This window comes from Haliaeetus albicilla, chromosome 7, assembly GCF_947461875.1.
Source record: "Haliaeetus albicilla chromosome 7, bHalAlb1.1, whole genome shotgun sequence".
NCBI lineage: Eukaryota > Metazoa > Chordata > Aves > Accipitriformes > Accipitridae > Haliaeetus > Haliaeetus albicilla.
Window position 1 is genome coordinate 23,789,410 of NC_091489.1, and position 27,398 is coordinate 23,816,807.

General features: G+C 36.3%; 1 protein-coding gene across 1 annotated transcript in view; it reads right to left on the bottom strand.

Moving 5' to 3' along the window:
• Positions 1-621: 621 nt before the first annotated feature.
• ENPP3 (ectonucleotide pyrophosphatase/phosphodiesterase 3) overlaps positions 622-27,398 on the bottom strand; it is a 41,717-nt gene continuing 14,940 nt past the window's right edge. Inside the window, exons 9-25 of the mRNA XM_069787318.1 lie at positions 25,751-25,860; positions 24,316-24,381; positions 23,359-23,431; positions 21,867-21,975; positions 21,575-21,703; positions 20,152-20,183; positions 17,142-17,269; positions 15,235-15,301; positions 13,542-13,629; positions 12,595-12,764; positions 12,433-12,484; positions 11,522-11,676; positions 6,906-7,041; positions 6,330-6,407; positions 4,744-4,876; positions 2,910-3,066; positions 622-1,313 (exon numbers count right to left, since the gene is read on the bottom strand). Coding sequence (XP_069643419.1) covers positions 1,140-1,313; positions 2,910-3,066; positions 4,744-4,876; positions 6,330-6,407; positions 6,906-7,041; positions 11,522-11,676; positions 12,433-12,484; positions 12,595-12,764; positions 13,542-13,629; positions 15,235-15,301; positions 17,142-17,269; positions 20,152-20,183; positions 21,575-21,703; positions 21,867-21,975; positions 23,359-23,431; positions 24,316-24,381; positions 25,751-25,860 — 1,857 coding nt within the window. The 3' untranslated portion in view covers positions 622-1,139. The remainder of the gene's footprint in view (positions 1,314-2,909; positions 3,067-4,743; positions 4,877-6,329; positions 6,408-6,905; positions 7,042-11,521; positions 11,677-12,432; positions 12,485-12,594; positions 12,765-13,541; positions 13,630-15,234; positions 15,302-17,141; positions 17,270-20,151; positions 20,184-21,574; positions 21,704-21,866; positions 21,976-23,358; positions 23,432-24,315; positions 24,382-25,750; positions 25,861-27,398) is intronic.

Genomic DNA, 27,398 nt, shown 5'->3' on the forward strand with positions numbered 1-27,398 from the left:
ACATATCTCCTTCATTCCACAGTTAGTTACAGATTGAAACGCTCTTTGACATGCTTCTTTAAAACTCCCCCACTGTGCCGATAAATCAGACAAATGGTCAATTGTCTGCTGTTATTTATACCTGTGCTTAGCAGCATTTTCAGTGGAGAAAATCAGCTCAACACTCAATTAATGCGTGACATTTCTGTAATAGCAGAATCTGGGAATTTCCACTGCCTTGTCCCACTTACCTGCCCTCAGTAGTAATTCATGTACAGCACAGTGTGAGTTAGAAAGTCTATGGCTAAAGTCACTATGGAAAGGAACACTGACTATTTTTTGGATGTCACCACTGTTTTTGTGCTCTAATCTCAGGCTTAAGTATTTAAAAACAGATACAAACATTTAGACATTGCCAGGCATTTAGAAATCGTTGCAAACACATGTAAATATCTAGACAAAATTCTTCTGGCTAGAGTGTTTCTTTTACCTCTTCATGTTCAGAATGCTTTAAGATTTCTGAAGGGTACAGAATATACCTTGTTTACTCTAACTTCACTTCACTCATTACTAGCATAATGAATTAACTCAAGTGGAAAACACAGGGGATGATCATAGAAGACACTTCCACTGTATACAAACTTCCTGCAAGTCTGAATATGTTTTTTAAATATATAGCAGTTTCTACGTGAAGTAATAGGTGAGAAAGAAAAATTCAGAACATTTCAGGACATACTAGTATTAGATAACTATAACCTCTCTGATAAACACAGGAGAGAAAACCCACACACTCCTCTCAAACTGCTTCACTTTCCAACTGCATTATAGAAATATTTTCTATACAGTTTACAATTCTGGGTTCTCTCTACTATGAAACATGTTCCTTTTGCAGCTTTTTTTCAAACCACTACTAATAAAATATTCTCTGTTTTGAAACCCTGGCTGAGCAATGATGATTTGATTTACTTTAGGCAATTTTTATTCAATTGGCACAAAACACTTGACCAAAGAACATGCATTTGAAAAATGAAATTAGCTCCTCTAAGTGTGTTTTCCTATAGAAGAGCTGTAGTCATGTTTCCTACATACTTTAGCAAGGAAAAAAGTTAAATCACTTAAATTTGCTTTCTTCCAAGCACTGACACTTTTTTAACAGATACTCAGTTAATTTCAGTATCAAATATTGGCAAAAATGTCTTTAGCTGTAAGATCTCGGAGATGGGTTCCTTTCTTTCCTGGTAAAGGTCAAGCCCAGTTAGCAGCTCCACATCCCGAACACGTGCAGAATGAGCCTGAACTCTTTCTTCAACCCATTCGGAAAGTGTCTTATTTTCCTGCCAAAACAAACAAGAACAACATTCAAACAACTAAAAGGCATTCTGTTGTTTGGTGGCATGGTGTTAGTTAGACAATAATCAGTGTTTTAACTGGTTTGACAGACTAAAGGCCTCCAGTTGGTAAAACTTCTTTCAGGTTTTCCTAGACATCTTTACAGCCTTGCATTTAGGGATCTCATTTAAACAGAATCAAATGGATGTCCCCTCTCCCCACTTCTGCACTTCTGAAGTAACAGAGGAGAAAAATTATGCTGAAATGGCAAGTATGACCTTTAACTACAAAGTACAGTTGAGTCGGGTTTTAAACACACAAGTAAGGACAGTTTTAGTTACAGTATAAATTAGCTGCAGTGCTCAGGCTAGCCAGACAACAGACACCTGGCAACCTGAACAAAGTCCTTACAGCAGCTCAGTCTGATTGTTGGACAGCAATAATAATTGCTAGAGAGACAGGGAAAACAATAGAAATGTAAGCACTAATCAATCAAAAATGTTATTGTTCAATTCTTTTACTACAAAAGTTTTTTTGCAAACAGATGGTAATTTGCTTTTCCATTAACAGTATCTGTTTCTGACACAAATGGTTCACTAAATTTATGGCACTGCAAGACACAATGAATATGAAGTACAATGATATTTGGGGTTTATGGCTAAGCTTTAGAAATAACAGATGTTGATTTCTAAAGTATAAAGACTAATTCATTCAAATAATTTATTTCATATATTTAGTCAACTTTCAGCTACCAAAAAGATAACTGGTCAGTTGTGGATTATCCACACCACAAATGAGGAGACACCCAACTTGTAACTTATTGCACTTGTATAATAGAAACTGCTTGTTTCTAAGCAGTGCAAGCTTGTACCTGTCTGGAGTTATGAGTTCAAAGTTATAAATAAACTGAATAAACACAATTGTATTGCTTTGAGGGCCAGTTCAAGTCTGTGCAGCTATACTTGTATGTGGGGAGACTGTAATACACACACTAAGCTAAGGAACCTTCTGCATCCCAGAGTTGATGGAATAGACACTCAGCTGGCTCAACAATGCATATTACACTCAGCTAATTTCTTTTGTTTGCTACAAAACATGAGATTTACACTGTTAATGGTAAGCATAGATTTCATCTAATTCAAGTATGAACTTCCACTGCAGAACTATCCATCTAAATGCCTACTGTCTAATTTTTTATAAAGGCGGAACAAAGGATTGAAGGAATTCTAGCTACACTGAAGGGAATAACACTCAAAGTCCTCTGTTACCTCTGGAGTAAGTTTATCCTGCAGCCTTCCATAAAGCTATCTCATCACCCTGTTGGCTGTGCTGCTGTTCTCAGCCCTTCTCAGGTGACAGCATTTCCAAGTGCTCTTATCAAACCCTCCTTTCTTCTTCTTCCTTGCCTTCCTGTCAGCTCATTAGTTTCCAGCTACCTCTCCTGGAGCTTCTTACCCTCCTAGTCATCGCTTTAGCTCTCAGCTCATGGGGAATGGATTAATTAAACACTTAGACTTCTAAAGATTCTCCAGATGACTGGATCCCACTGGGAATCAGTTCACAAAGCTCATTGGTATGCAGGAGCATAGAACTGTACTTACAGCACAGCTTTCAGTGTTGTCAGGTCGATGAGGAATGATAAAAGACAAAGCATCCAAGGAGCCTGAACAGTTCAGTGGAGTATAGGACTTGTTCTTGCAGCTAGTCAGAACCACAAAGTAGTGGGTTGGGACAGGGATTTCTGTATTGTTTACATGCCTAGAAAACAAATATTAATTAAGGGATTTATCTAGATATCAAGTATTAAAACCACTGATGCCATTAGTAATTTAAAGAACTTATCTCAGCATAGATCTTTCACTACTATATGACTTTTATTTATTTTATAATTGAAATAAATACCTGATGGGATAGACAGCCTCACTATCTGTTTCATGAACAGCCACACACACATGGATTAGTCCTTTTGCTACAAGCAGTCCCACTGAAACCAACAGGATTGCTTACATGGTCAACACTATTTTGCCAAAGCCAAAGATCTCTACATCTGGAAGAGGCAGGATAGAGCATCATAGTTGCCCTTCATTACATTAAGAATTTCAACCACATGAAACTGAATTGGGGAAGAGTGATGAGAAAATTAGCTTCTGGTTCCTTGCCAGCAAGAAATGCTGGAATGATGAATTGTGGCTATGTGCTATAGAAACTAGTTTAGGATACCTGATTGAAACTGTCTTTGCTTCCCTTTTCTGGCTATTCTGTGAACATAGTCACTTTTGTGTATAAAGTTATGAGGAGTTGAACACTTCCCAAATTTGCCATACATCTTCAGTATTCAAAAAAACACCATCACAGAAATCATTATACTGCTTCATATGACTGACTAACCATGCTGAATAAAACATGCTTATTCCAAACTGTAGACATTATGTGGTCAACTGGATATTGCAGCATTCTGCTTGGAAGGAAGTTCTAGTCTCTCCTCCCTTCCACCCTCCTACTTCGTGGCAGAGCTGATTTTCCCATTCTCAAACCATTTTTGACAGATGTGGTATTAAGTCTAGCCTTGAATAAAACATCTCCAGTGACAGATTCAGCTGTGTAGATTTCCCAGCATTTTTCTACTACATAAGCATTCTTACTGTCACAAGGCATTTTACCTATATTTGGAACGATCTATATTGTTTTTTTTTTATTCTGTTTTTTCCTCCTTCTGTCCTCATTCACTAACATAAATAATTGGTCTTTATCTTTTATATTTCTCTTTTACAGATTTTTTTTATGCAAGTCTTCTCTTATTCCTGTTTCTACACACAGATGAATTTTTAAATGTATTTTGTTATGCTACCAGAGCTCACTAAAATGTACCTAGAACTTGTCAGACCTTCAAGTGACTTGTGTAAGCCATAGCTATGCAAAGGTAGCACTCAGGAACGTTACACTTTGCATTCTCAGTTACATGATTCAGTGAAAGCAAACACAGAAATCTGATCTTTGATAAAACACATCAGTCTGAGACAATAGGGAGGAACAACAAACAGGTGAGTAAGCACAACATGAAAGTCAGAAAATTACACTAAAGCACATCATCTGTATATTTAGATGTCATCTATTCTCCCAGTATTTCTGTTGCAGAGGCCCCAAAATCTAGGCATAAGCTTGGGAAACAAATTACTGGTCTGTATCTGTGCATGTGTACATAGATCCACATGTAACTGCAAAGCTTTTTTCTCTTTACTGGAACTTCAACTTCTACAGTACTGTATCTGTTTGCAGGAGTATTTGCTGTTGTATGAGCAACAGTGGGTTTAGTATTATAAAGGGAATACTCCATTCTCTGTGATACTTGTTTCTTGTTCTTCTTGAATAGAAGTTTGTGTGGAAATACAGTGGGAAATAATCTGGAGTTTGGCTTCTAGCTTTTCACGTACTTACCGCTTAATTTCATCAAAAGTATCAAAATGGCCATCGTAATTGTAATCAAACACTGGTCCACTGATAACATTTACTCCATTCCTTTCTCTAGCATACTCCTGAAGCAGCACATTATGGAAATAGTCCCATATGTCTGTCATTAAAAGAAAATACAAGCATATTTACATAAATTTGAAGTTATTTCACCACTAAAGAAAAAGAACCTATTTCCTTTTTTGCTATAGATGAATAATAAAAAGTTCCAAACTAAACTGCCTGTGAAATCAACTCTTTCTAACACAAAATTTGGATTTCATCAGAAGGGACATACTCTCACACATCATTGAAAAAGGCATGGTAAATGCTATTATAGCTCTGCAAGTTCCATTGCACTACTGGAGATAATGCATTTGAGATAAGGCTGAAGCTACAGTTTTAGAGCTGAGAGGTCATTAATTTCTGGCCTATCTGCTAGCACCTGCAACTCTGCCAATTAGTAGGAACTGAGATAACAGCTTTGTGAGAGCAATATTCACCACCTGAGAGTTAGTCTAACTCTACAGAACTCATGTCAAATATCACTAGACAATTTGGCTTATTTCACAGCTGTTATTTGAGAAAGTACAATTTATAGGATATAAGCTAGTGAGACTATTCAAATATTTACAGCTATCATGGCAAAAAACCCAGATGCACCTGGGGAGTTGAGGGCATCCCCTACTGATTTACCTCTTGCTTATGGTCTAGAGTAACTTCTTGTAAGTTTAAATCTCCTGTAGAGTTTTCTTGGAAAATTGGATTTTTCATAATGTCCTTGATTTAATTGGAAGATTAAAGCCAATTAGGCTTTCTGGATCTCTGTTTTTTATATGGCATGGGTGAATGAATAAATGAGGTCTGAGGGCATTAGAAAGGTAGTTAAATCATTGCTTTGCCTCCAGCTTTTTCCTTACACAATTCCTCTTTTTATCCTTTGTCTAAGAAAATGAGCCTAGGCCTAAGAGTAAAACAGGACGATATGAAGTTGTAGAAAATTTCTTAACAGTGATTATGAACAAATGTGAGTCAGACTGGATGGAAAGAGTTAATGTAACTTATTGCACTTGTATAATAGAAACACCTGCCTGAAATAAATATTCCAAGATTAATATCATCTGGTTTGAGTTTCTGCTTGATGAAACAGGCACTGTATCAGGCCATTGATTACAAACTTCATCCTGTTTTCTCTTGAGACCTTCCAAAAGGAAAGAAAAAGTGCTATTTTCATTCACCTTGAGCATTTCCCCAAGGGGAAATTTTCATGAGAGCTTCATAGCTAGGATTTCTTGTTAGGACAGCACACAAGAGATGAAGAGGAAATTCAGAAGTGAACAGGTACACCAAAGCAGAGGTCAGACAGGACTATACATGGAAAAAAAATTAACTTAAATAAGTGCATTTTAAAGTTTCAAACATCTACTTTTAAAAAGTTTTAAATACATTTGCACAAGATCTGGATATACTGCAGGCCACCCATTAATGTTTTTAAGTCTTTGTCATAGCTTTATCAAATCCAGAACCATAATTACAAAAAAATAATAAAAATTAATCAAAACGTTGCAATCTACCTCTGAAAGCTCTATACATGGGAACAATATTGCTGGTGAGTAAGGCATCATACTGTTCAAGAGCAGATGAATTGAAGTCTATATAAAAGAACAAAGTAAAAATTCATGAAATATTATACAAAGATGAATTTGATTCATATGTCACTATAAATTGCAGGTACATGTAATTCAATTTTTTTTTACATTTGAGCACGAGTGTATGATCCTACTGCAAACATATATCCAAATTTGTTTGTAAAATGTGTTCAACAAAGTAATCATCAAATTTGACAATAGGAAATTAATATTCATACAGAGGAAGAGGGACAGCCCTTTACATCTTTCCAACCAGTTTTCATCAAATTCAAATTGTTCAATTTTTTAAAGAAAAACTTAAATGTTCTAAACCGAAAATATTTAGATAAAAGTAGCAGTTGCCCTGCTTTTGGTCAGTCTACAAACACTGGAAACCTTTTTCTGCCCAACATGCTGATCCGCAGAAGTTTGTTTTGGTGTTTGGGTATATGTTTAAACATAAACCCACATCCAGCTGATTAAGACTTTCTAAGTTCTAGCTATAAAAAGAACCATGCTCACTGGGAGGATAGAGGAAACTGCGGATGAAGGTCAGCCCTTCTGGGTAGTTGGAACAATTTTGGCTCCGAGCAACAGGGATCCTAACATCAGCCCGCAGACAGTCTGAAACAGTGGGAGGAAGAGGAGATGTGTTTTCCTGTGAAAAGGGGGGGGAAAAAAAAGTATTACACCCACGGCTGTGGCTAACCCAATGCTTTGTATGGTTTTAACTTTCTAGAACGAACTTCATTGAATCTTCTCCTATTTTCATAGTGAATCAGGTCAATGCAGGTAATGGACACTGATGTCTTCTGCCTAGTGTTTTTCCTCTACTTCTTCTGGTTTTAGGTAATTCAGGGAAATCCTTATGCAGCATGTAAAATTGTAGTAGCAAAATAAGGTTATACCTTAGGCAAAAACAGGTGACAAGTTTGGCTCATTTGTCATTTTTACATATTTCTGGAAACACAGACTTGATGTCACATCCTCCTGGAAAGCAGCTAGTATATAAAGATGACAATATGACCTCATCTTAGCATATGAGGATGCTATCTCCATAATAAGAGTCTGTGCGGCTGAAGAGTTAAAGCTAAATAAATTCACAGTAAATTCAGTACATTTTACTGGCTAGCTTCACTACCTTCACTGAGACATGTTAACATGCACACTAGCTAAGATCTGGCCAAAAGTGATGCTGATGAGTATAATTGTTTCTATAACCTTTACTTTTGTTTCCATAACCTTTTCTGTAACCTTTATCGTAATTTTACAATAGCATTAACTAAAACATCAGAATATGCTTTTCTGTGTTTAACTGCATTTTCTTTTTCATACTCATTTACATGTAATTTATTTTCATTTTGGTAAGAATGGAACATATTTATTTTCTTTATACCTTTATAAACAATAGTTAAACATCTAAACTGATTTTCAGTACATTGTTTATTTTGATCGGTAAAACTGAGCAGAAAAAAAGAACTGGAATGTTCTTCTTGTGCCTCTTTGTACTCCTTGATTCAATTTCTTTCCTTCTATGAGAATTCCTGTAGATGACCATATTATGGTCAGGTTGTATATTAATGGAAAATATATATATTTCATTCATATGGGATGAAATATAAAAGATAAAAGACTGCCTTTGCCACCTGAGCAGATAAGATGCCATTGTCAAGCAAATGTAAATCCCAATACAAAACTGACATCCAATTCATTTGAGCAATTTGTCCTTTCTAGTGTCCAAATCAATAAGGCAGGGTTAATGGATCAGGGTCACTGAAGAAACCGATACTTTAAATTTAATAATTGAGCTGTGATATTCAATGATGGCTTCAACTTCTTTATGATCTCTGAAGGGAAACCTGAATCAAAGTAACAAAGATCTGAATAAACATGCCAAGGACTGTCCTGAAGAGAAGTTAATTCTTCTCACTAAATACAGTGGTCACACCTAATGTTATCCAAATACACCAGGGAATCTACTTTTGACCTATATCATGAATCTGGATTATTAGAAGCATTCACATTTTCTCCAACTTGAAGTGATGAGGACACCATTCAACTCTCTTCTCATTATTTCACATTTCTTAAAGCTAACTATATGAGCTATGAGCTCTAATCCAAGTGCCAAGGCAGGAGGACAGTGTTTTAGAACTGTCTGTCCATCACATATGTAATACATTATATAACCTGTATTTTTACGAACACTCCCATACATTTAGGAGATGAAGGCTGCTCATGGCATTTCCATTGGACATCACAGGAGAAAATTCTCAGCTGAAGAAATGAGAATTCATAATGAACCTATGAACTCTCAAAATACTGAAAAGCAACCGCTCAAGAATATTTCAGCTTTTTTCAAGGATGTACAAGTCAGCAAGTAAATAATACCAAAAGCTGCTGAGAGATGAAAATGGCTTTGTCTGTGTCACCTTTTAGTACAATGAGAACAACAGTTAATGCAACCCCAGATTGCAAGCCATATTGCTAATGCTCTGTGAACTAACACATTCACCCTGCTACAACCTCTCTTCATTTCTTTTCCTCAAAATAGAGGAATAAGCTATTTTTAAACAGATCATCTATCAATAAGAATAGAATGATTCTCAAAGAAGCTAGTCAAAGTGCTCATTTATTAAGAAATGAGGTCTTGACAGTGATAGCCATCGCCTCAAAACTTCAGAATCAGAAAAAAAACATTCAACGCCAATTCAACAGCTTTAGCCTTTTGGCTCCTTGTCTTTTAGGTCAAAGAACCATAATGTCTTCTGAAGAAAACAGTTACAACTAAAAAATGGCTTTGCCTATCACATCATGCATCACCTTTTATGATGCAGGTTATTGTCTTTTGACAAGCTAGTAATTAATGTTGAGAAGCATGAATTATTTGCATTACATGACAGACCGCAAGCATCTGCTGTGGTCTGTCATGTCAACTTCAGCCACCTCCAGGAATCTTTTTTCAGTAGTCAAGAAGAAAAAATACTAAACCATAAAAGACAAAACTCCCATAATCCCCAGTGCACTGAGCTTTAGTTCAAAAAATCCCAGTCATTTATACAAGTCCCATTGCTGTGATTCTACATAGAAAAGCTATTTAAATTCCACAGGTGTCTGCAGGCAGGTGGAAGGACTATCTTTTTGCCAGAAAATATGCCTTCCTCCCTGGAAGATGAGGGTAAAACATCAAGAAAATAAATGTCCTTCACTCTTAAACTTTCCTTTGACTGAGAATGCTAAGTAACCAAAACTCTGTCTGACATAATTTATTTAACATTTATAACTATATATTATTCATAATATCCCTGATTCTGATATCACATGCAGGTGCAGTAATACTATGCAGGCTTGATCAGCCAGCCCAGTTTCAAAACTTCCAAATCATACAAAATCAGCAACACTCCATCCTGCATCATTTATTTTACTGTTTAAGCCCTTCTTTATAGCTACCTAACGTCAAGAAATTCCCCACCTTACAAATAGTGTAAATCACTGCACAGGCTTCATCCACAACATAAATAACCTAGGATGCAATAAAAATTCTTACAATTCTTACAATTCTTGCAAGAAAAAACTCTTGCAATTTAAATTGCAATTTTCTGTCATTCCCAAGTATTGTAGCCAAAGCTTACAGTCAAAGGCATTAGCTCTGTCCCTCTGTCCTTCCACTGCTCTTATAAATTATAAAGCTTTTTTCTCTTGATTAGTACATATTGTAATAAAAAATCGTGATGTCAGCTTACTGTATAAGGTAAGTCAGTGAGTGAGCTCTTAGACTTATAGCCTCTCACCATCGTGTCTCTGAGAGTATTACAGAGGAAATTTATTCTTTCTTATTCTTTCTATAGAAAACATACATCATTGTATTAGAGTCAGCTGTGAACTATACCCTCCAATACTTCAGTCTCAATCATTCGCTGCTTCCCACAATGTTGCATAAACTACTGTAAGAAAATCCCACAAATATGTGTTTCTGTTGATTTAGATGGTATATTGAGCAAGAACTTATTTCATACACTTCTTTTCCAGCTGAGAACTTGGTTTTCAACTAAGGAAAATGTCTGAAAAGTTATTTGCTTTTTTTGAGCTTTTTGCTGCTAGTGCTGAAATATTAAAAAGACTCCAGTTCTGGTGGGACTTTTAAATCTTTTTAAAGTGAAATCAGAAAAAAAATCTGCCCAAAATTAACTGGTTTTCATTAGGGTAATGCACTTTCATAGCAAGGTATAAGAGCAGATCTTCAAATATGATGAAGTAAAACCATTCTTTGTTGAAATGGACATTTGTTTCACTAGACTTTAAGCCTTCTTAGGGTTGGATTTGTGATCCTTCACCCACATTGTGAAAAATCAAGAGAAAGTATGGAGTAAAACTTTCTGAAATACTAACATTCTAGCAGCATATATTTGATTAAAATAATTTCCCCATATTTGTACTGATAAAATAAGAAATCATGTAAACATCAATAACAGTTCTCTTCAGACAGAAAAATCAGTGTAAAAGTTATTTCCTCATGGCAACTTAGAAAAAGGGTCAAATTATAGGGGGAATTAAGCCCATGAATGTCCACTAGTTTACTGACCCTGAAAACTCAAAACAATTTATTCCAGAGCCACATAGTCTTGAACTCTCAGAGGTTCGTTCAGCTATAATTACATTTTTCAGACATTATATAATATATAGAGAGCAAATAAACAGAACATGCAGAAGTATGCATTAGTACAAACTGTCTTGCAGAATTGTATAAAGGTTTGTTAATAGGAAAAATATCATGATATTCATAGGAAAGCTTAAAAGCTTCTGATTTTGGAAATCAGAGCCTGCTTTTCCTCAGGAATTGACAGGCAAGTTGGAGCACTGTCTTGACAGCTTATTTTATAGAATAGGCTTAATGGAACTAGCTTACCAGCAGCTCTATTCTTCGCTATCTTTTGTGTCCCTAACAGATGGCCATTCCCACTTTTTTAAACAATAGCTTAAGATAGTTGAAATTTAAAAGATATCAAAGACACTTTTTCAGACATAAGGACCTTAGTCACATGACATTCATCAGTTCTTAACCTGGACTCCTGATGACTGAACCATGTTTTCAATCCATTATATTACATATTTAAGAATAGTATGAATATTTGATAACCTACAGGCTTATTCACAGTGTATGCCGTCCACAGTGGCATCCAGATATCATAGCTGTATCCACTCACATACTGATGATGGGAAAGGAGGCAGTAGACATTCTTCTTCTGAAGAACTCTGGGTCTCCCATATGGCAAATGATATGAGTTTGCCTTCTTTACTAGAATTTAAACAATAATTATTGATTCATTCTTCTATAACATTTTGGATGGCACAAAGGTTTAAGAGAGCAGAGAAAAAATGTAAATTAAAACACTAATAAATACAAATAAAACTAACAGTAAACATGGGCATGTGTTTCTTTAAGCTCTTAGCTTATGAGTGGAATAAAAAAATGTAGAAAATAGTTTTCATGTTAAGTTTAACACACGAAAGTCAGTGTAATATATCAGACTTGCAAATTCTTTCTTCTTTGCAATTTCATACCAATATAAACCTTTTGAATTTATCTTGCCAGTAGAGTGAAATTTAAATCTTATTCGGCTAGGAAGCATTACAACGCTTCCTAAGATTTCCAGAAGACCCATAAAAAAGCACACAGAAATATCTATGGGAATTTTTGATCAGAGAAAGGCAAAGTTATGGTTACAAGGTGGGGAACAAGAGTTACAGCATATAGCCTGGAAGTGTTCAGGCTTTCTCCAAAGACCACTGAAACCTGTATGGTTTTTTCCAAGATTTTAATGGGATTCAGATCTGATTCCTATGCATAAGTGTTGCTATAACAGTATTAATTAGCATTTTTTAAACAAATGCAAAGAAAAAAGAAAAAAAGTTATGCTTCTGACTTGGCTTTCCCACTTCACTTTAAATTTTAATTAACACTCCAAAAATTCCCACTGGAACCAACAATACAAAATCTAAACCAGGCATAGATTTAAAAATATTGCTGTGCTTTTCATCTCTTGCTACTTACTTTCTTCTGTGGTAAGATTTAACCTCTCATTTAGTACTGAAACATTTGATATCTGTAAAATATAAGAGAATCTTTCACAGTGAATCCATAGTTTAGAAAAACCAAAGAAAAGAGAACATACTTGACAAAGGTGATTAAAAGATCCCAGAAGCCCCTACTTACATGCTTGCATGTGCATCCTAGATCATCTATGGGAGTCAGATGGGAAACTGGACATGAAGAAGGAGATGAGTTTTCTTTTGCATGTGAAGGATTGTAAAAAGGTTTTTTTAAGAGGTGATTCAAGCTGCCATGTGTTCCATTATTTGGTGCTGGTGTAATATGCAGCAAATCTGTTGAAACATTTGAAATTTGTAAACATATTTTAAGACTAAAATGGCATTTTAAAAAGTTATTATCTTTCCAATTCTACACATTTCCTATGCATTCATTCTAAATATAGAAATAGCTTATTCTGTTATTTAAACTATTATGGTAACTACTACCATCAACTTCCAGTTTTTTAGGTATGAAGGTTCATTGCTATCTTCCATTGCATCAAGATTTGGTAATTATGTATTTGAGTACTGTTAATACAGTTTTATACATTGCCATAACATTCATAAGATTAGATGATTTAATGCAGAGTACAAATGTGATTGCAAATGCGTCACATATTGTGAAGCACACTAGCCTATTGCATTTTTGTGTGATGCATTAATCCATATTTTCTGAGGCATATACTTCCTAATTGCTCACTGCCAGGACTGCAATGGTCCATTTCAAGTTATGAACAAGAGCGGTAACTCTCTATAAGATTCTTATCCCACAATTATTCCACAGGCATCATTTCAACAGCAAGCCCATGTGGCAGGAGCAGTTCTCTCTGATTCTTTAGTGGAATCCTTCTGCAATCAGAAACAACCTTCAAAGCACAACAATTTTTGGCAGTTAACCTTTTAGCACTGTACAGAAGGCAAAAGAGTATGGCTTCTGCGTTTTCTGAGAAAAACCTAGCTTCTGATTTAATTCACTGAATTTTTAGTTACCCTTATTTTAGCTCTTACAACACTGGTATTTGGAAATACTGTTGGTTTATCATCTAAAAGTACTGGATTGTTTCTACTCACCACACATAAGGTTGTAAACCTCAATGTTTTCAAAAGCATCCACTTCTGTTTTCTCTTTAAAGCTTGGGCCATATGCTAGGAATATAGCCTAGATTGTAATAAAACAAAAGTTGTTATCTAAAGGAATCCAAATTCAAAAAACAATTCAGTTGGATTTTATGGAAACAGGGACACTGGAACAAAATGCAGTCTTTTCACAGTCATAAAAGTTAAAATATAGGATTGTTCTGGTAAAGAAGGCAAATTTTGCATATAATTTGCATATAATTTGAAGAAAAATGCAAAACAAATTAATTTCTCAGGATAATTTAAACTATATAATGAATCTGGAGGGGTGTTCTTTAATATTTTGATGCATACTTAGAAAACTATTTTTTGCTATGTTTCAAATTCACACCTTTTTATGTTTTCATTGAAACAGCCTGTAACAATGCCATTTCAACAAATGTAGAGTTATGACACTCACAGATCCTATCTAAAGGTTAATATTGAGCCAGAAATACAAGCATTGGGGGGTTGGGGTTTGTTTTAATACATTGCATTCTCTAAAGTCTTTGGGTCATTTAAGAGCCTATAGCCATGGTTAAATCTAAAGCAAGGAGCAGGGAACTGCAGAGACCCATCCCAAGCTCAGCAGAGACCTGCATCAGTACCACCAATGAAGCAATGTAGTACTGGGCAGCCCTTGCGGAGTCTGCAAGCACTGTAGCAGAACATTGATACTACTTACAGTCTCACATTGGTTTCTACTAGTTTATAAGCCTTTTGAGCTGCCTGCCTTAAGATACAGGAAACATGACTAAACAGGACAATGATCTGTTCTAAAATAATATTCTTATGTTCCCGTAACAGAGAAGGTATTTTTAATTTTTTTAAAAAAGACAACACTAAGACATTTTTCTCCTTTATAAAGAAAAAAAATTTCCTCAGTCATTGTGCCACCAGCATAAGGTTATCTATGATCAAGGTTTCCATGGTAACCAGAATTTACCTTTTCTTTCCATACAAACATTCAGCACCATTCTGATCAGTATATTGACATATGGTTTTAATATGGCTGTGAAGATCTGGAAGAATCTGATTCTTAGGCACAGAATATGGGACTAGTAGTGGGATGCTTGACTTACTTAAAGGTTCACATCACAGAAAGTACATGAAAAACCAAAAGCTCAAGAACTCAAAATATTTTCACTGTGACCAGAAGTGAAAATGAGATGAAACAGGCTATACTAACATACAGGTTATACTAATGAGTTTTTTACTCTGATGATATGATTAAGTCTTGTACGATAAGCAGAGTCAATGAGATTTAGTTTATTTGAGCATTCAGGCTTTCAGATGCTCAACTGAACTCCCAAGGCCTATGGAGATTTTTCAGTCATTGCTTCAGTAGAAGAATGAAAGAATGAAAGAATTCAGTGTCCCATAGCTAAACACGGTATGCTTGGTTTACTGTAGTCTATTTGGCTCCATGGAGTTAAGGTGAGCCCAGACAAGTTTTACTACAGGATCCCCAGGCAGCAGGCCTTGTACACATCGATGAAAGGCAACACGAATATGTGGACCCAGTGGGTGACACAGAAGAAAAATCACACTGCAAAAACTATCATATATTCTATATTCTGGTGGTTCACCTAGCACATCGTGATTTTCTATATAAGAAGGTGCAAGACTTGAACAGAAATCATCTTACCTCCATACTTTTAAATTCGTTGTTATAGCCATGGTTACCCCTATCACAATTTGTGTAATTTGCGTTCCTAAGGAGAAACCATCATATAGTGTAAGTAAAAATGGCACAAACAGAACCAGCTAATAACAGTCATCCTGACTCGCTGGACTCTGGATCATGCCTTAAGAACTGACTCTGGCATGATATTGTAGTACTTTTTGCTCATCCAGTGTTCACTTTTATGAACACCTCTTTCTCGTGTAACAGAGATTGCTATGGACAGGAATTATCTTGTCTAGGTAGCTACTGAGTGTACAGTGAATCAATGTTTTCAAAATACACTGACAAAATGGCTATTTTTGAACTGAGGCCTTCACCTAGCTACAAGTTTCAGAACAAGTGTAATCTGCTTAGGAAGAATTCCTCAGTTATTTTCTGTGGTATCTGCATTTTAATAGAAAACCTATAATGGGAGGACTCTGCTGTTAACCTCTGTGGAACAATATAAATAAGACTGCAAGGGACTTGCCTTACAAGACAGTACATTTTCATCATGGATTCTAAAGGGTGAAGGAGGGATGTGGTTGGGTTGGGGGGGGGGGGTTATAGGATTAATAACACATCAGAATAGTTTGACTTAAAATGACTAACACTTGTTTTAATTTACCCGTTGCTGAGATACATGGAAAGATATAGTCATCCCATACTGATTCAACACACAGTTGTCAAGCACATGTATCCTGTTTTCAGAGTCACAAGAATATTTCAGCAGTTAAGAAAAAGGTGAATACAAGATTTTTCAGTGGGCATTTCTTTTTATATGTCCAGGACAATTATTTGGTTGCATCAAAACAAACAATCAAGTCATATACCGATTGAGCATTTTCTACTATTTGAATAGTCTTAAAATTCCAAGTCAGCTCGTGCTTCTCCTACTGCAAGACTATAGCTCAGTAAATACAGCATTGCTACTAACACCACAGGCTTTGTATTGAGTTTTCAAGGCCTCAGGACTAAGGCTTGTCTGAACTGCTCCTGACTTGCTCAGAGCTATTTTTTTTATTGTTTATCTCTTACAGCAATTTTTTGTAATGGCAAGGTGGTTATGTCTAATTTGTTTTCTTATCAGTTTATCTTTGCACGGTAAAGGCATAGTTTTTATGCAGACAGAAGTAACAATTTGTTATTCTGTGTAGAATGGAGACTCTGAGGCTAGAAATAACTCACCAATGGCCAATTAAGGAAATGCAGATCTGGAACTGAGCAAAACCAGACTTAGAGGTAAGAAAGAGAATAAAGAACACTTGCAGAATGCACCATATCTAGTGAACTGAGATGTGATGTTAACTTGCAGGCCAGTGAAGAATAAGCAAGCTGTAGTGTTAGCATACATACAGGAAGGACCCCATTCAGATCACAGAGTGTGGAAGAATGAACACGGATATCATATTCCTCCTGATGAAGGACTCATAATGCTGATTACTAGCCATATTCACACCAGACTGAAGCCATCAACCTTAGGACCCAGAAGGGCAGCAGAGAGGAGACTGTAATGCCAGGAAAAGGGCTAGATACCAGGAAGGCATTGTATAACAATTTTAACTGCATTGTTTTCAGACTTTTTCTGTGTAGTAGTAGTATTCATTTCTTTACTTGCTTTTTTCTTCATTTTTTTTCTGTAAAAATTTCATCTGGAGTAATGACGATTCTTTTATTAGACTGTTCAGATTTGAATCATACTAATAATACATTCTTGGTTTTAATTATAAGGCGTGTTTCCTTTTTACACATAGTAAGATTTTAAAAGTAACAAACATGGAAATGTAACAAGTCTAAAGCAAAATGGGAAGTCAGGCATCTGTCAAGGAAACTAAAAGGATGAGAATGGGATTAAAAAGATAAGGTAACAGTCACACAAATTATGTTACCTCACAGCCAGCCACTGTCGATCCACCAAAAGATGAACTTTATCAATACGGATGTTGTTAGCATAGTGCAATCGTTTTGGCAAGTCAGGTGTCAGATAAGGCTTGAAGTGCTGAGGGGATCTTTTGCACTGTGGAAGAGGAAAGAGCCCAGTCATGAGTTTTGCTCAGTATCAAAAATAAACTGATCATTCAAAATTATCACAAACATCTTAGTGGCAGGAATGTAAGAACAAAGCACATTATTCACAGACAGCTTCTCAGATAACCTGCAGATCTCATTTTTGGCCCAAGAAGCAATGCAAGGAAAAGTGGCTTTTTTTGGAACTGTTTGAAAATATAGTGCTATAATATGTATAGCAAGTTCACAAATACTGTGGTAAAAGTAATCCTAAGGCTATAATGTTTAGTCTATGTGTCCATACTAATGTCACTGGCATCTAGTATGTAACATTACACTCCACAAGAGAAAGTTCCCTGGCAGTTTATTTCTGCCATCTTCTATTACTTTACCATTCAATAAATAACAAAGAAAACCAAGTATACGTAACAAAGCATAGTTTAGGGTTTTAGCTGCAAGACTGAACATGTACTCTCATGCCATGTAAATGTCCAGTACTCAGCTGTTAGATAAATGCCTTAGCTTTTACATCCACATTTAATGTGTTAATATAACTGCTGTGTTAGCAGGCATGCCATGAATGAGTTTGCATTGAGAGCCTAATGACAACCATATGACATACTGCAAAGATTTAACTACACATGGCCATCAGAAGCCATTCCAGCTGGCTGCAAGCATCACGGCAATATTTCAGAAGTGTTGCTGCTGATCAGCAATCCAGCACTGGGACAACACAGAACATCTAAAATGCTGAGGGAAGAGCTGCTAGGAAGCTGGGTAAGCCAGAGAAGTGGACCTGTTCTACCACACAGGCAGTACAAACTATAGCACACTTGGAGTCTGATCTGACATCTTCACCTCTAAGTACTAGAATTGTATACTCTGCACAGAATAACATTAATGTGAAATGAGAGTGAGTGTGCCTGGATAGTCATCAAAGAAGCATAGTGGAATCCAGGAACATGAAAAATAAGGATTCAATGGGTTTGCTAGCCCAGGACAGGAGGCCATTCTACAAAGCATAGTCTAATTAAAGGGAAAAATAGAGGAAATCAATATATAATATCACTTTATGTCTATCAATTAGCAATTAGAATACAACACACAACTCCCTTCTCTGCCCAAAAACCTCATTCTAAGAACTTGAAATGAACAAAATACACTAACTATTTATGAATGAAAAAGGAAAGAGGAAGTGTCCTGATACCAGGCTATTCCTAAAAGGCAGAGATGTCACATCTCTGCAACTTTTAGCAGTTGCAGTCTCAACTGGGGTTGAGAACAGAATATGCAAATCATGCTATTCCGCTTACACTACTGCTCTTTGATATGACAGGCTCCACATCATACAGTGGGGTAGGGAATGTAGCACTGAAAAAGCTCCTTCTGCTATTCCCAACCATTGATATCCTACTCCTGCAACTGTATTCTTAGGTATTCAGAATCAAGAAAAAATTAAACAGGAACATTCGCTGCTCTTTTGGATGTCAGTGGCAGGCAAAAGCTACGTTTAATATTGCACAACTGAGCTGTTCAACAGGTTAAAGGAAGGCCTCTAGTGGTGATTCATCAGAAATATACCCAGCTGAGACAGCCCAGAATTTTTCCAAGCTGAGAGCATTTATTCTAAAAGTATAAGAACAACTGTCTCCTGCTTGGACTAGGACTAGTCACAGAATAGAAAACAAACTGGCAATGAAGGAAAGGGAAAATTATGACAATGCATGGAGAGCAAGTAGTTTTAATGTTTAACTCACTGTAAATTATCAATGCAAAGAAAATACAAAAAGGCAACTTTCCTACAAGCATTTTAGTTTGTCCACCACATTAATCTCACATGTATTAATGTGTATCTTGAACACTAAAAAAAAAAAGGCAGGGAATTATCTATCTAAAAAAGTATAAGGAAAAACATGCACTGCCACATCTTATCACCTTTCAGTAAAATAGGCTTGGTCTTCCTTTGTTTTGCACTCTGTTCTGCACTCCTTCCGTTGCACCCTTCAGAGCTCAGCTGTCACAGAGTGTACCTATAAGGAGCAATTGCCTACATGGAGACACAGACAAGCTTGGTCCTGCCTTGGAGTGCTACATCCACACGGTGTGGCAGAGACCCAAGCAGAACTATCAGTATGGCACCCAGTGGTAGTGCAGCATACTTAAAACCACTGCAAATACTTAAGTGGTATGTCATAAAAGATCCTAAAAGAGCCATACCACCTCATGCCAAAGGTCATCTTGCCTAGTACTCTGTTTCCAATCAGATCTCCAGAATTTCCAGAATCAGATACTCAGAGAAAGCGTGTAAGAACAAGTCAAGTATTGAATGAACCTTCTTTCTTGTACCTGCTCAGTTTCCTCTAGGCTTCAGGGACTTCTTAAGGCTGAGGTTGCTTGTGTATCATGTTTAATAGCCCTTACAGGCTTGTCCTCCATTAATTTGTCTCAAATACTCCCTTGTTATTTATATTTCCAGCCCCTACAACACCCTGTGGCAATGTGCTCTATAATGTCACTATCTGTTGTGCGGAAAAGTTGCTTTCACCTAGCCTGGGTGCAGCAGTTGTATTCCAGAGCTAACATTATCTAAAGCATCTCTGTGTTGTATTCTGTTCTATAATGAAGGTATATCCTATTTTCTCCACATGAAGTCAGCTACTTCTCTTTCAAAGAGAAGTACAGAAAATGCTTTTGCTCTGAACAGAGATCCCCCCCATGACAAACCTTTGTGCACCATCTTCAAACAGCTTCCAGAACTGCCTCCTATGGTACACTGGAGTCAGTACACTATTTAAACTGGCACTGTAGTCTCAGTTTTTCACAAACTGTGCTTTTTGATCAGATTCCTATTAAGAGGAACTATGAGGAAAAATTATGAAAATATTTACTCACTGTGAGGTTTTTAACAATTCCTTCTGAGTCAACTGTTAAAAAGAAAAGATGAATTAACATACATTCCAACAGCTGAAGGTCCAAAAGCCTCATGAGAAAAATTTCAGCGTGCTTTTTGTCTGTAAAATTGCATTTCTTCATTAGCCTCTGAAGATTATGGTAACCATAGCCTTCCACAGGTAGGAATGTTATGTTTCCAAGAGTAACTGTCTGTAAATGTGGTAGCCTGTGGACATACCTAGCACTTTGGGTACATCAAGACAGACTGTAGAAAACTGCCATGGTGATGACTGCCTACACCTAAAGCTGACACATCATCAGAATCAAATTTTCTCTCCCACCTAACCTGTATGAAGTATAACCTTTTTTACACTGACGTGGACCTGGAGCACTTGTCTTGTAGTCCTCTTCCAGCAGCAGTCACAGAGAAAAATCCAGTCTGTCTTAGTACTTCCACCTTCCAAATTTTCAAAGAGTGACTTTAACCTTTTGACATTAGCTTTCTAAAAAACAAATCTGAGCACTTTACAGAAGGAAAATTCCTTCAGAAAAAGTAAGACCATTAGAGGAAATGAGTCAACAATTATATTGATCTTAAGACACATACAAAACACCATTATTCTCTCTGCTTATTACTCTGCTCCTGTCTGACTTAGACTGTCTTCTACTTAAACCAAGGAAAGTCTGCTTTATGTTGTATAAATGTTGTGTCTACAAAGATAAATACAATTAGAAAAGATAAAGTACAATGGGATCCCAGCTTTTATTTGAGGTCTGCAAGAATTAAGCCTTTTGGAATACTTTATGAATTCTATAAACTCACTAAATCAAGCACTTCCATCATTTTACCTCTCTCCATTCTTTTCCCTGATACAGAAATTTTGAGGTGGTTTGTTTCATTTCAGTCTGGTAGCACAGTATCTATTCCGAGTCAGAGTCAGCTCACATGGTTTCAATTTTGTGTTCTTTTGTGATACTAGCTAAAGGGCTCAACCAAGGCTTAGATCCTACTGTGCTAAGATTCAGATTCCGTAACTTTGTACACACAGTTAGAAATAGTCACTGCTTCAAAAAGATGGACTCTGCCAACATGCATAAGAAATCTGTGAAGAGCAGTGGACTTATGAAAGACCTGAAGTTCCAGTTCATAACAACAAAAATATATTTTCTTCATCTTTCCACGTGCTAAGGAAATGCAAATCAGAGTCTGCAACAAGCTTTTCTAAGCTTCAATATAATCTAAAGGGATTGCTCTTGAAAAAAAAAAAAAAAACAACCAGAACTTCCAGGGATGTTTAAGCCAGGTTAAGTGAAATAGACAGCTGTTAACTCTGCTGATTACTACTGATTATCTATTTTCCCTATTTATTTATTTATTTCCTGTTATATTGATTGTGCAATCCCAGGATTGGTCCACACTTACAGGTAAAATAGTCCTTTGGAACATTTCTTGCTCGAATGCGAGCTGCAGGCCCAGCATACATGTAGAAATCAATCTGTTTGAAGTAATTAGTCATATATTCTAACTGTTTGCAGTAGGTCATTTCCATCCCTAAAGGACAATATAGAAAGAGTTATTTTTTGTATACAATATATGGCAAGGAAGATAAACTGAATTACAAAATAGATTAAAACTAGTAAGCACCCATACTACACAGAGGAAGAAAACTATGACTCAGTAAAATTTAGATTGAAAAAAGAACTATATACATTACCATGATCAGCTAAAACAATGAGGTTTACACATTTGTGCAGGTTTCTTTGTTTAAGTCCATCCATTAGCATCCCCAGTGCTTGATCTGCTAGCTGTAAGGCTTTGATTACCTGTGAGATAAACCTGTTTCATTAGAATTTTTCTTTCTGATTTCAAGTTCTCACTTAAATGTGATCATCAAAGTCTGAAAAAAGTGAGCTTTTCTGTCAGTTTTCAGGTTCTTAATGTTGCTTCTTCTTTTCTTTTTTCATCACCACTAGAGTATAGATGTGCAGAATTCCACTACCACAGAATATGCAACTTAAAAAAAGACTCACAATTATTTTTTTCTATTACCTTACAAAAATTGAGCTTTAAAATATGTTTATGGAAAGAAAACAACACATTCAGATCAAATTTGTTCCTCACTCCAAAATTTATATAAAATATCAGATTTGTAACATTAAATACAATTTTTGTTGTAGTATGAACATGCCATTGTATTAACAATAAGCAGTGTTTAAAAAATATTTACACACACCTATTGTCTATAAGACCAGTGTAGCCTCCAAGAAGGCATGGTGCCCTTCTCTCATATATACAGTCCCTTAAACTTCCTACAGAAAACCACTGACCACCACTGAAGTAATACGGGAGAAATCCAGCACAACGCTCCCTGCAGCCATTCACAGTTGATGGCTCTTCCCTAGTTGGCACAGCTGACTTACAGTCTTCCTGTAAGTCCTACAGTAAGGACGATACCTGACTGAGTCTGAGGACTCCATGTCTGAGCACTTACACCCTTCTTGTTCCCCTAACTCTACTGCACTCTCTTGAATGTCTTGCGTGCATGGACAATGTACACATATACAATTATGCATACGGTAATGGGTTTTTAAGCCCTTTATGTACAAAGAGAAATGGAGGTCCCTTTCCAATTAGGGAGCCTAAAACTATCCTACAAAGATCAGTTTTTCTGTCCTTGTTCACTATAATGAGGCCTTTTGCTGAAGACCATTTTCAAATATATTAAACAAGACCATTCCAGGAAGGAGCTGATATGACAAGCCCCAAGCTCCTTTAAGACTGAACTTTTTGTCTGCATGCAAGTAAAAATGTAATATTTTGTGTTACAAATTAACAAACACTGAAGTACAGTGTTAGGAATAAATAAAAGACAGTTCTGAGGATTTGCCAGACCACATGCTTCCAAATATCACTTGGCAATAAAATTAAAGTTCAGTCTAAACACAACCATTCATATTATTTCTAATAGTATGATCTGAAACAATTTTCTGCCAGTCTGATTGGTTTACAGCTCTTTTGTTTCACACACAGTGTTGGAATCAGAACAATGGGATCAACCACAAGCAGGAGTTCTTAATAAAAACTCATAAAACAGTCATAGTAATTTTTGATCTACTGTCCTTTCCACGTTTGTAAGTTGGTTATGTTCATAGTACAGCACCATTTTTAGTTCAATTTAGTCTAAGAAAAACACAAAAACTACTTACACCACCACTAACTGGTCCAAATGAATGTCCAGAAGAATCTGGTTCTTCAATATATAAAGTGTAGAAATCAGGCCTCGAGTTAGAAATAAATAAGAATGGAATATTATGAGAAATTAGAGACAGCGTACCAAAAGAACACTTCCATTTTAAAAAAATTAAATCAAACTTAAAACAGAATTATAAATAACTTCTTTAAACCTTAATAAAAGTCCATGCAGCAAATATAATAATTCAACTTCTTCTGAGTTTTGTAATTAATCAACATAGACAATTTGAAGTTACAATTTCAGAAACAGTATCCAGTGTCTTTAACTGGTATCCAGAAATCACTCTGAAAAACTTCAATGTCTCAGACAGCAGAGCAAGCTGTTCCTTTTTGAGGTATAAGTACAACTACCACCTAAAGGATCTCTTCCTGATTAAGCAGTGAGGCTCTAGAGAGCATCTCCTAACTGTAAATATAGTAGGAATTTGTTAACAAATTATCATATAAAATATTTCACTTGTTTACATGTCACAAAGTTGAGCATGATAATCAGTACTGACATGTAATTTTCATCCTGAATTACTGCCTGCAATTACTTTCAGATATTTAACCTTTCTTGTGCAATATCTTTCATATAACATTCTTCATCCATACACTTAGACCAGAAACTGAATGTTCCATGTTTCCTCTAGGCCATGCACCAAGAAAAAAGACACAACAATAAAAGAAAACTTCTACAACAGTGCATCCCATTCAGATATATGTTCACTTTTTCATCTTTTGTATCTACAATCGTATCCTGAAAATGATTAGCTATACTTACAGAACAGGCTTAAGTTCAGCAAATTATCATTTGAGATGGTGAGGAAGATTCCATAGAATCTTCCATAGAACCAATAGAAATTTCAGTTGCTAAGCATTAAAACCTTTCTAAGATATAGTCTCACAAACCAGCCAGATATTACTGTTACCTCTCAGACTTGCTATAATCAAGCCATTTCAATATTCCTGAAATTCTCTGTTCATATGTAACTGAACTGAAAAAAAAAACAAACCACGATGTTAACAAGATTTTAACAAGGTTTTTCTGATAAGCCCTTCTAATTCCAAGATACAGAGAGTGTCTGCCCTCTAGTCATATAGTAAAGTCACAGATTTGGATTTCAAGAATGATGCATCTTAACAAGGTACCAGCAATCAGTTTTATTATTCTCATTTTTGATTGAATATAACTCACTTTTAATGGCAAATTAGATCCTGATTTTGCAAACAAAAACATGTGATGTTGGTTGCAATACTCACATATTTATAATTAAATACATGCAAAAAAGAGATTTCAAGTTCAGGACATAAACCAGAAGTACAAGTCAGAATAATTTTTATTCTTTCCAGCATGTATAAACCTTGGACTTTCACATTTTAAAGGTAATGTCCCCAGCAAAATCTTTGTGAGGTCATGCTTTGTCTCCTGTGAAGGAATTCACCCATTAATAGCTTTGCTTTCCCCCAAAGTCATGCACAAGCTTTATGTTAGTTACCTATAGTACCCAGGTGTTTTCTGGGTACTAATCCTACACATCACTGCAAAACCTTCGTTATCTATAGAGACTTACAGTTACATACTTGCTTTAGATTATCTTTGTAAATGTGAAGAATCATGGGATATCTACTGAAATAATCATGAAAATTTAGGAATAGTTTACTAGCATCAATGCCTTCCATAAGGAAAAAAATACTGTGAAGGTAATTGCTATATTTTCACATGTGTAACCTGTGAATTAACTAGACAAAACATACAGAACTATGATTCAGCAGCAGTGTGCACATTATCACACGTGCAAGCAAGACCGGAGGGAATTGATCTAGAGACCTTCTTCCTTCAGTAGCTTCCCTATCCAGCATCATCTCTTCAATTAGTTTCTGCCTCCTATAGCCTCTTGCCATGACTTCCAACTTTCTGTTCATTATCTTAAGGTATAGGCTATCTGAAAGCTTATTCTCAAGTACAGCTACAAGTATTTGTAAAGGGCTATATCATATGTGTAGATTTTATGTGTGGAAATACAGTAATAGTTGGTATAGCTTTGCAGTGGATACTAATCAGTTATAGGATGCTTTCCTAGTGGGAGATCAGTAGCTTGCAGTTGGCTGAAACTTTCAAAACTCTCTAGGAGAACAGAATATACAGTACCCTTTGACTTTCTCATTGTGAATCCCCTAAATGATTTTGAAAATTTCAGCTACTATTGGTAGTTCCATGGCAAAACCAGGACAATGTGACATGGCATTTACCTCTCAGACTGTTGTTTAAAAATCTTATATTTAATTTCCTTCAACTGTCATATGGCAATTTGGATTTTTGGAGTAATTTACAGGAAATTACTACAAGCCCTGCAAAAAAATTACCTGTTGTATACATTGTACAAGGTGGGGTATGTTCCATTAATTGGAACATCGGAGCCTGGCCAAAACAAGGTGCCTGCTTTCAAATTTTGGTACATTGCTGTCAGCCAGACCTATGGGCAAAGATACAAACAAATTATTTTATGGCATTTACACCACTGGAGGACCTCAGATCACCAAAGCAAAAATACATAATTGGATCAGAAATATGGGCTGTAATCATGCATTCCTCTTTCTTTTTTCACACATCATGCAGTTGCCTAATGACCATATCTGATTTGAAGTTTGTTTTCTACATACACATTCTGAAGAAAAATTATAGAATCATAGAATTGTTGAGGTTGGAAAAGACCTTTAAGATCATCAAGTCCAACTGTCAACCCAACACTGCCAAGTCCACCACTAAATTATGTCCTGAAACTGCCACTTCTACATGTTTTTTGAACACCTCCAGGGGTGGTGACTCCACCACTTCCCTGGGCAGCCTGTTCCAAGACTGACAAACCTTCCAGTAAAGAAATTTTTTCTAATATCCGATCTAAACCTCCCCTGGCACAACTTGAGGCCATTTCCTCTTGTCCTGTCTCTAGTTACTTGATAGAAGAGACCAGCACCCACCTCGCTACAACTTCGTTTCAGGTAGTTGTAGAGAGCGATAAGGTCTCCCCTCAGCCTCCTTTTCTCCAGACTAAACAGCCCCAGTTCCCTCAGCCACTCCTCATAAGCCTTGTGCTCTAGACCCTTCACCAGCTTTGTTGCCCTTCTCTGGACACGCTCCAGGACCTCAGCCTCTTTCTTGTCGTGAGCGGCCCAAAACTGAACACAGTACTCGAGGTGCAGCCTCACCAGTGCCAAGCACAGGGGAAGCAGTAGCATGGAAGCCAGGATGTTGCCATTTCTTGGGTATTCTCAGCATAGAAAAAAATCGTATAAGTATTTCCATAACTGGCAACAAGAAGTGATCTTTCTTCCTGCGGCAAATGCCAGTGGAATGGATCATGAAGATGGAAAATGGTTCTAAGCTGCATCAGAGATGTTCAGACTTGACATCAGGAAACATTTCTTTACAGACAGGGTGGTCAAACACTGGAACAGGCTTCCTAGAGAGGTGGTCGATGCCCCAGGCCTGTCAGTGTTTAAGAGGTAATTGGACAATGTCCTTAATAGCATGTTTTAACTTTTGGCCAGCCATGAACTGGTCAGGCAGTTGGACTAGATGATCATTGTAGGTCCCTTCCAACTGAAATATTCTATTCTATTCTATTCTAAGATATGGATTCTAGTTTTATGACTTTATTATAAGAGGGCATATTTCTATTTATCTTAAAGAGTGCAGCTGTGGTTCTGTTACAAACCTGATGGAATCCTTCATGAAACAATAGCACCAAAAAGCTGGGTGCTTGAGCATACTACAAACATGACTACACAGAGATAGACACACACACACACGTAAATAAATATATAAATGTATTTTAAGTAGATACACTATATACATGTGTATATACATGTACTATATACATGTGTATTTTTTATATTTTTGTACCATTATTATAGCTTGATATTTCTAGTAAATGAATAATATTAATCATAACCATGGGCACAATGGGGGGGCGTATGAAATGTGCTATACATTATACACAAACATTCATTT